Source organism: Camelina sativa, chromosome 4 (genome assembly GCF_000633955.1).
Source record: "Camelina sativa cultivar DH55 chromosome 4, Cs, whole genome shotgun sequence".
Classification (NCBI taxonomy): domain Eukaryota; kingdom Viridiplantae; phylum Streptophyta; class Magnoliopsida; order Brassicales; family Brassicaceae; genus Camelina; species Camelina sativa.
Genome location: NC_025688.1, coordinates 24643355 through 24652651, shown reverse-complemented (window position 1 = coordinate 24652651; position 9297 = coordinate 24643355). Strand labels below are relative to the sequence as shown.

Here is a 9297-nt window from a genome sequence, read left to right as displayed (position 1 = left end):
ACAGATCCCAAAAAGTAAAACCATGGCGCCGTTGTTTCCGATGGCGACGTTGGTTTATTTTCAGTTTACGTTCGCGGCGATAACGACGATATTAGTGGCGGGATCGGTGTTGGGGAGGATGAACATCAAAGCTTGGATGGCGTTTGTGCCGTTGTGGTTGATCTTTAGCTACACAGTTGGAGCTTATAGTCTTTGGGGAGGTGGGTTTTTGTATCAATGGGGTGTTATTGATTACTCCGGTGGTTATGTTATTCATCTCTCCTCCGGTGTTGCCGGCTTCGTCGCCGCTTATTGGGTACGTACGTTCTTTTTTTTTCTTTTGCTACCAAATCAAAATTCAAAGATTTAAGGTTAGTTTATTTAGTTAGTGAGACTAAAAGCTGGAATTAACTTCTCAGGCTAATAATATTTGATATTACTAGAAATAAAAATAAAGATTTAAGACTTATGATAAGATGTTTTGTTGAAAATATTGGGAATTTAATTAATGTACGGTAGTCGGTAGATGACATAGTCATAGACTCGGAACGAAAAAAGAATTCTAGGTAATAGTATTTTTGATGTAGACTGATCTTTTAATTGCCAAGTTTTGTTTTGCTTTCTCTTTCGGTATGATTACGTTATTTAAGGTCATTAGTTTATAAGATAAGTTCGATGATTGATTCGGTCCAGGTACACTATCAAAAGGTAAATAATTTCCAAGTCGTAGATGTATTTAAATACATAATCAGTTTAGAATTTGACAACACGATCTTGATGATGTATAATTGTATATTAGTATAATCAACTCAGAAAATTTAATTAGTGAAGAGTAGTAATCCAATCTTCTCTTTCAACTGAAAATATCTATTTTTGTAATTTATATTGTATAGATACGATCATATGAACTACCTAATTTGTTTTCTTGTATTCTGCATTTTGTCGCACATAAGCAAAATGGTAAAAGTCAAGTCAATTCCACATGACCACGACATAATATTCCACATAATAGTTATGCAAAAGAATTGAAATTAAATGGTTGGTTGGTTGAAAAAGCAAACACTACTAAGCTAGTTGAAAAATTAAAAGAGTTGTACCATATGTCTGATACCGAGACTTTGATTATAACTTAAAAACTAAATGCGATTTGTGGACATTATGTTACTGTAGGTAGGACCTAGGCCTAAGGCTGACAGAGAGAGATTCCCACCGAACAATGTTCTTCTAATGCTCGCTGGAGCTGGCCTTCTATGGATGGGATGGTCAGGTTTTAACGGTGGTGCTCCTTACGCCGCTAACTTAACCTCCTCGATCGCTGTGCTCAACACCAATCTTTCTGCCGCGACAAGCCTCCTTGTATGGACCACACTTGATGTTATCTTCTTTGGTAAACCTTCTGTCATCGGAGCCATTCAAGGCATGGTTACTGGCCTAGCCGGCGTCACTCCCGGAGCAGGTCTCAATCTTGTGATCTCAAACTTCTTTGTTTTTACTCTAGTTTTCTAATGCATGATCAAAGTTAAATTATGAGGAAACTAATTATTATTGCTTGGTTAATTATATATATATTGCAGGGTTGATGCAAACATGGGCAGCTATAATAGTTGGAATAGTCTCAGGAACAGCTCCATGGGCCTCTATGATGATCCTTCACAAGAAATCCGCTCTCCTACAAAAGGTATACTGAAGTTGATTGTGTAGTACTATGACTTTGAAGTTTTGAAATGTAATAATTTGATTGGATTTTAACAAGCAGGTAGATGATACATTAGCGGTGTTCTACACACACGCAGTGGCGGGTTTACTAGGTGGAATAATGACAGGCTTGTTTGCACATCCTGAGCTCTGCGAATTGTTACTTCCTGAGCCAAAGACCAGAGGAGCTTTCTACGGCGGCAATGGCGGAAAACAGCTTTTGAAACAGTTAGCAGGAGCTGCCTTCATCGCTGTCTGGAACTTAGTGTCGACGACCATCATACTCCTCGCTATTAGGATGTTCATACCATTGAGAATGGCTGAAGAAGAGCTTGGTATTGGAGACGACGCTGCTCATGGGGAAGAAGCTTATGCTCTTTGGGGAGATGGAGAGAAGTTTGATGCAACAAGACATGTCCAACAGTTTGAGAGAGACCAAGAGGCTGCTCATCCTTCTTATGTTCATGGCGCTAGAGGTGTCACCATTGTTCTATGATTTTTCTTCTCCTTTTTTGTTAATTATTTCTGTGTATTATTTTCCTTATGACTTAGAGATGTGCATGAGTGATGTTTTTTTGTATAGGTGGTGAAACTTCATTTGTCAATTTTTTTTTTGGGGATGTGTTAACAAATAACAACCATTTGTGATCAATACTATGAAAGTACAATGCGTTTCTCTCGAGGTGATGACACCTCAGCTTCTGTATCGAACCAGAAGCTGACATATCACTAAAAATAAATAAATAATAAAATTATAACAATAATACAGATCATGTGAATTTACTCATACGTGGACTAAAAAAAGAGAAGCAGTGAGTGTTTCGTCTTCTGTTTCTTCGTCGTCGTTTTGTATGAAGGAGAGGGTTTTTCTATTCCTCGATTTGTACTTCTTCTCCTTCGCCGTTTTTGTTTTTCTTCTTTCCAATGGTGTTTTGTTTTTCTTCGATCTACCAGAATCAATGTGTTTATGCTCAATTTCTTTTTCGCCAAATCGAAGAAGATGGGTTTCTTTCTTCTGGTGCTTGAAATTTGCAATTTGCTGGTTGTCTTTGTTGGATTCATCATGATTTTGTAGTATGTTATATTGGGGAATACTTCTTGTGCTTTAAATTTGCAATTTGTTTTTTTTTTGTTTGTTGGATTCATGAAGATTCTGTAGTGTGTTATATTGGGGATTTCATTGAATTGAATCTTGGTTCTTCACCTCCGGTTCTTATTGGTCATTGTTCAAAACTACTTGGTTAATATTGTAAGCAATCAGTCATTAGATAAGGCTCGGATCATTGAAATGAGTTGGGCTTTTTCAGATGAGCTGTTAGTGAGTCCTGCTTTTAGTGTTGTTGAGTCCTGCTTTGTTCTGACAGTTCCATGAATCTCCCATCGTTTGGATTAGACTATAGAGCGTTTGTTGTCATGCGTTTTGTTCCTTGGAGATTTAACATAAGTTTTCATGCTTCAATTACCATAATTCTATGCTTATATGTCTTTTTATTTTGGGGATTAAGGAAGATTTATAGGCTGTGAATTTGATTTGGTTTCTAAATTATAAGCTATGTTTATATGTCTTTTTATTTTTGGGATTAAGGAAGATTTACACAGGCTGTGAATTTTATTTGGATTTTATTTGCTTTCTGACATTAAAGAGAACTAAGATTGAAGAGCCAAAACAGAAAGTTGAGGAACTATGTGAATCAAAAGTGCAATAATCCGCCACGACCTCACAAGCTTGTCTTCTTCTTTGGAAACAACTCAAGGTACACGCACAACCCACAAATCTTACTTAACAAATCTGTTTTGGTTTTGTTCTCTGTTCTTGAATTTGATTTGTGTTTGGATTTGTTCAGAGGAGAGGCAAATCCAAAATAGATAATCCACCATTGGTGTTTGTACATGGAAGCTACCACGCAGGTTGGTGTTGGCAGAACATTGGTTACCTTACTTCTCTTATTCTGGGTTTGATTCTTATGGTGTTAGCTTATTAGGTTAGGTAAATTCTATAATCATAAAAGTTTTGATTTTTATGCTCATATTCGATTTCCCCATCATCTACTTATACTTTCAGGAACATAAAGTTTTGATTAGAACAGAGTGATTTGTGTGTGAATGTTATGTTGTTATCTTTGAATCTTTTAGGGTGAAAGTGATGAACCTTTGGGAACAGTTGCTGGAACACTTCAGGTAATTGAACTTGCGATGTGCTTTTCTCTTTATTGGATTCAGCAAGATTCTTAAGAGCGTTTAACTTGTGTGTGTAGTAGACGCACAGAAATGATAATGCAGATTTCATGGAATTGAATCTTGGTTCTTCACCTCCAGTTCTTATTGGTCATTCTTTTAAAGGACTCATTGTTCAACAATACTTGGCAAATATTGTAAACAAACAGTCATTAGGTTTGGTGTAAACTCATAGAAATGAGTTGTGTTTTTCGGATCAGCCGTTATAATTTCTATACAATAACTACTGAGTTTGTTCTTTCGATTGTAGGATCAGAAAATGCATTCCCAGAACTTTCAAGGGCTGTATAGGTTTGCTCGGCTACACCTTGGGTAACAGCTAACTTGTTACATGAATGTTTCTTAGAGTTTACAAAATTTCTAACTCAGCACATTTTAGTTTTGGATTTTAACGGATTTAATCTACTGCTTTTGAAACAAAAACACCAGAAAGAGAGTGATTTCCTTTAGCAAAGAACAAGAAACACTTATTAAGAAGCTATAAAGAAGTAAGTGTCAAATTTCTCCCCCTCGCATAAACTCGTTTTGTGCAGCAAGTTTATTGACTATGTTGTTTTTCTATTATGTCTATGTGCAGGTTCAAGGACCAATACTGAAAGAAAGAACCTTTGGCTTCAAGCTTTAGATACTTGATCAGTGACTTCTCCTTTTGGATAATTTGTTTACTTTATAATGTTTAAGCTTTAGATACTTGATTGAAAATGAATCTATACTATATAAGCTAATTTATAAGTTGTTAGAGATTGAAACACCAAAAAATCTTAGTTTGAAATATAAGTCATCTTAAATTTGAGATTTCTTTATTTTTATTTTATTAATGCATTTTTTATCTTATCAATGTATAAACCATAGTTTTTACAGGTATCAAATTTTTTAAAAAAATTATATTTTTAACAATTTAATATATCTAAAAATAGTTATAAAAAGTATCCCGCGGCGTTGCATGGATCTAACCTAGTTTTTAATTAAAATTATGAATTTAACTCACCTAAGTACCAAAGACCCCAAACCTAGTTCCGTTTTCTATATTGTAAAATATGTATAAAAAATGAAGATAAAAAGGAAACATAAAATTTAAATAAAAGAATTGGACAGAAAAAAACAAAAATTGGTGTTTGAAATAATTGAAACACTAATGAAGAAATTATTTATTTATAAAAAAACACATTTTTTAAGTTTTAAGCCATAAAGGTTACAACTTTACAAAGAAAGACCCAGCCTTTGCAAAATTGCAAGTGGCGTGGTTTCACTCGTTGGGCCTGTATAAATATCAGCTATACCTCAACCTCCCACCATCGCCACTAAACCAAAATCGTGGTCCTTCACTGTCTCTTCTTCTGACCTGCCTGCACACGCGCAGTTTTTTTTTATTTCGTTGTCACTCATGGAACCCAATATTTACCAACTTGCCCTCGCGGCTCTCTTTGGAGCTTCCTTTGTTGCTGTTTCTGGGTTTTTCATGCATTTCAAGGCACTGAATCTAGTCCTTGAGCGTGGTAAGGAGCGTAAAGAGAACCCTGATGGAGACGAGCCTCAAAATCAGACCTTGGTGAGGCGGCGGAGTCAGGTTCGAAGGAAAGGGAATGACCAATACGGTCGCAGTCCGGCTTCGCTTCCAGATGCTACTCCCTTTACCGATGGTGGCGGCGGCGGCGGCAGTGGTGGTGGTGTTGTTGATGCTGGGCGGAGCAACGGCCATGTTTATGTTGACGAGATCCCTCCTGGTCTCCCAAGGCTTCATACCCCATCTGAAGGTATGAGAACCAGACTGGATTGATCTGATTAGATTTTGGATATAGGTTTGAAACAGTGATGTAAAAGTTTATCCTTTTAAGGGGTTTAGAGTGGTTTTAGTGTTATTGAATCATGTTTGATTCCACTTTCATCATCTGATGATGCTGATATTATAGCCTGTGATTTTCTTTTCCAGGGAGAGCTTCTGTACATGGAGCTAGTAGTATCAGGAAGACTGGGAGCTTTGTTAGACCAATTTCACCGAAGTCACCTGTTGCTAGTGCTAGTGCTTTCGAGAGTGTGGAAGAATCAGATGATGATGATAATTTGACCAATAGTGAAGGTTTGGATGCTTCCTACTTGCAAGCTAATGGGGACATGGTGAGTTTCTTAATTAACACTTTTTGGTGTCCTGCGTTGTTATTGAATGGGTGGGCTTTTACAAGTAAGACATGTTTTTGCAGCCTGCAGATGCTAATGGAGAGCAAATATCTATGGCTGCTTCAAGTATGATTCGATCCCACAGTGTGTCTGGCGACCTTCATGGAGTTCAGCCCGATCCTATTGCTGCTGACATTCTGCGTAAAGAGCCAGAGCAAGAAACCTTTGTCCGTCTTAATGTTCCTCTTGGTAAGAATGGTTACTAGTTTTTTGTTTATGTCATTCTTGCCTAACCTGGTTCATGTATTCTTAGCTCTTCTCCTGTTGCTACAAATCATGACATGTTAGTTTTGTAACCCCACTAGTTTAAAAGTTTTTGCTAGTGGCAAGTAGTTAAGTGGAGTTACAGATAATTATATAACTAGTCTTGAATGAGACAAGCAAAAGGGCAGTTAAGGCTTTACTCTATGTGGGAGCTGAGCCATTGAAATTCTTAAAGTACAGTTTAAGAATTATAGCTTGAAACAACTGGATTTAGAAGACATTTCTTATTCATATTTTTACTCGTGATCTTTGTAGAGGTGCCAACGTCCGATGAAGTTGAAGCCTATAAATGTCTTCAAGAATGTCTTGAACTGCGGAAGCGGTATGTCTTCCAAGAAACAGTTGCGCCTTGGGAAAAAGAAGTCATATCTGATCCTAGTACCCCAAAGCCTAATCCAGAGCCATTTGCACACTATCCTCAGGGAAAATCTGATGTAAGTCTGTGGTCCTTACTTTGTCATGGAACGAGATGCATTGATGAACTTTAACTTTGCTAAATTTGTTTTTACAGCATTATTTTGAGATGCAAGATGGGGTAGTCCATGTGTTTGAAAATAAAGATGGTAAGAGTAGTTTGATATCGTAAAGCTTCTTTTTCCTGTATCCAAAAAAGCTGATTTGGTTACTTTTCCTTATTTTTCGAATAACTGACCCTTGTTCCGTTTCATTATTCCCAGCGAAAGCAGAGCTGTTCCCGGTAGCTGATGCCACAGCATTTTTCACTGACCTGCATCACGTACTCAAAGTCATAGCTGCAGGAAACATCCGGACTTTGTGCCACCGTCGACTAGTACTCCTAGAACAGGCAAGAGTTTTAGCTAGAGAAGAATGAATGTCAATAAGCAAGTTTCATCTGGTTAACATTATGATTTTTTTTTTGTTTCAGAAATTTAATCTCCATTTGATGCTTAATGCGGATAAAGAATTTCTTGCTCAAAAGAGTGCACCACATCGTGATTTTTATAATGTCAGGAAAGTCGACACTCATGTTCATCATTCAGCTTGCATGAACCAGAAACACCTTTTAAGGTTTATCAAGTCAAAGCTCCGGAAAGAACCCGATGAGGTAACAATTAGAACCATATGTTTGAGGAAAGTGTACACTTTGCTGATTTGCAGATATAATAATCACTCGCTCCTCTATACAGGTTGTAATCTTCAGAGATGGGACATATTTAACCTTGAAAGAAGTTTTTGAGAGCCTGGATCTGACTGGGTAATTACATTATCAAATTTTAAGAATTACAAACTTAAGTCAGTCTTAATTAGATGGCTGAAGGATTGTTAAGTTACTCTCTAAAGAGGCACCTAGTTGTTGCGCAGATTATGTATACTACATATTTTTCCGATTTACCATGATGCTGAAGAAATAAATTATCTTCCCCTTGTTTGAACTTTGCACAGGTATGACCTGAATGTCGACCTTTTGGATGTTCATGCAGACAAGAGTACCTTTCATCGTTTTGATAAGTTCAACCTTAAGTATAATCCCTGTGGTCAAAGTAGACTTAGGGAGATTTTCCTTAAACAGGATAATCTCATCCAAGGTAATTGAATATCCTAATCATTTTTACCACCATTGTTAGTTTTCTTCATGCATCAGTTATGCAATTCAATATTTACCAGATGCGTTACTTTGTTCTTAACTATACAGTAAATATGTTGACGGCTGTGTTTCGAAGATAATCTTTTGACATTTCTTTTCTTTTGGTTTTAGGTCGTTTCCTTGGTGAGATAACAAAGCAAGTCTTCTCTGACCTTGAAGCTAGTAAATATCAGGTAAACACCACATCCATATGCGGTAACTTTTTTTGGGGTCAACTGCTGTCTTATGCATAAAGAACGAACTTTATAACAGAAGAACTGTGTTACAGTCAAATCTATAAAATCTAAAATTTTGATATAACCTTTTGCTGGAAATACAGCGAGACTTATGATTTTGTTAATGGATCTCCTCCCACTCTCTACATTGGCAAAGCTTGGTTTTTCCCTGTTGCACATGTTATATAGACAGAGAGCACAGCTACATTAAACTTTAATTATTTCGGAAAAGACCTTGGATTTCAGTCTCAGTGACCATATCATATATGCACTATCTTTCTTATGCCTAAGGTTAACTTTCTTTGTGCCAATCTATTTTGCATTAACTTGAGTTCCGAAAACGTCATGGAATTCTGCTCAATTTATGTGTTAAGAATTCTTCTTGCCAAAGCAGATTCATTCATGTTCTGTTTTGTCTTTTTTTGTTTGTTTCTGATGTCTACTTTGAATACTGCAGATGGCTGAATACAGAATATCTATATATGGCAGAAAAATGAGCGAGTGGGATCAACTGGCTAGTTGGATTGTGAACAATGATCTATACAGTGAGAATGTTGTCTGGTTAATTCAGGTTGGCCATCCCGTTGATGCTTTTGTGCTCCATGTTCAATCCATAAGTGTGTGTTTTTTTCTCCTTGTGACCTGACTGCTAACTGAGCTATACTTTCCTTGTCTGCACTAGCTCCCGCGGCTGTACAACATTTACAAGGACATGGGTATTGTGACATCTTTCCAGAATATCCTTGACAATATATTCATTCCTCTTTTTGAAGCCACGGTAGATCCCGATTCGCATCCCCAGCTCCATGTTTTCTTGAAGCAGGTTAGCATCTATATCTGTTTTTGAACTATGAAAGAACCTTTCCATCAGCATTCTTTGAACTATTAAAGAGTTGGTTTAACAGGTTGCTGTCTCTTGTTTGTGTTGATTGTTTCTTTGGTTTTCTGCTCGTTTCTCGTCTGGTATTTCAGGTTGTTGGGTTTGATTTGGTCGATGATGAAAGCAAACCTGAACGACGTCCCACTAAACACATGCCTACTCCAGCTCAATGGACTAACGCATTCAATCCTGCATTTTCGTATTATGTCTACTATTGTTATGCTAACCTCTATGTGTTAAATAAGGTA

The 9297-nt window shown here is 36.9% G+C and overlaps 2 protein-coding genes and 1 long non-coding RNA gene across 6 annotated transcripts in view; all 3 read left to right on the top strand.

Annotated features, from left to right (window-relative positions):
- Nucleotides 1-2170, top strand: part of LOC104782265 (ammonium transporter 2-like) — a gene marked incomplete in the record, with an annotated part of 4193 nt that extends 2023 nt beyond the window's left edge. Inside the window, 4 exon segments of the mRNA XM_019244960.1 lie at nucleotides 5-295; nucleotides 1150-1435; nucleotides 1554-1657; nucleotides 1736-2170. Coding sequence (XP_019100505.1) covers nucleotides 5-295; nucleotides 1150-1435; nucleotides 1554-1657; nucleotides 1736-2170 — 1116 coding nt within the window.
- LOC104782263 lies at nucleotides 2471-4714 on the top strand. 4 transcript variants are annotated; one of them, XR_766989.2, is made up of 7 exons: nucleotides 2472-3428; nucleotides 3519-3582; nucleotides 3808-3852; nucleotides 3933-4065; nucleotides 4160-4221; nucleotides 4339-4397; nucleotides 4487-4714. It is a non-coding gene; the product is annotated as an uncharacterized LOC104782263 (long non-coding RNA). The 4 variants fall into 4 exon arrangements; XR_766987.2 differs by having other exon boundaries at nucleotides 2471-3428; nucleotides 3933-4221; XR_766988.2 differs by having other exon boundaries at nucleotides 2471-3428; nucleotides 3930-4221.
- LOC104782262 (AMP deaminase) overlaps nucleotides 5141-9297 on the top strand; it is a 6638-nt gene continuing 2481 nt past the window's right edge. Inside the window, exons 1-13 of the mRNA XM_010507146.2 lie at nucleotides 5141-5663; nucleotides 5840-6024; nucleotides 6108-6273; nucleotides 6604-6782; nucleotides 6860-6911; nucleotides 7026-7153; nucleotides 7235-7414; nucleotides 7497-7564; nucleotides 7753-7895; nucleotides 8066-8127; nucleotides 8627-8740; nucleotides 8852-8992; nucleotides 9142-9294. Coding sequence (XP_010505448.1) covers nucleotides 5294-5663; nucleotides 5840-6024; nucleotides 6108-6273; nucleotides 6604-6782; nucleotides 6860-6911; nucleotides 7026-7153; nucleotides 7235-7414; nucleotides 7497-7564; nucleotides 7753-7895; nucleotides 8066-8127; nucleotides 8627-8740; nucleotides 8852-8992; nucleotides 9142-9294 — 1941 coding nt within the window. The 5' untranslated portion in view covers nucleotides 5141-5293. The remainder of the gene's footprint in view (nucleotides 5664-5839; nucleotides 6025-6107; nucleotides 6274-6603; nucleotides 6783-6859; nucleotides 6912-7025; nucleotides 7154-7234; nucleotides 7415-7496; nucleotides 7565-7752; nucleotides 7896-8065; nucleotides 8128-8626; nucleotides 8741-8851; nucleotides 8993-9141; nucleotides 9295-9297) is intronic.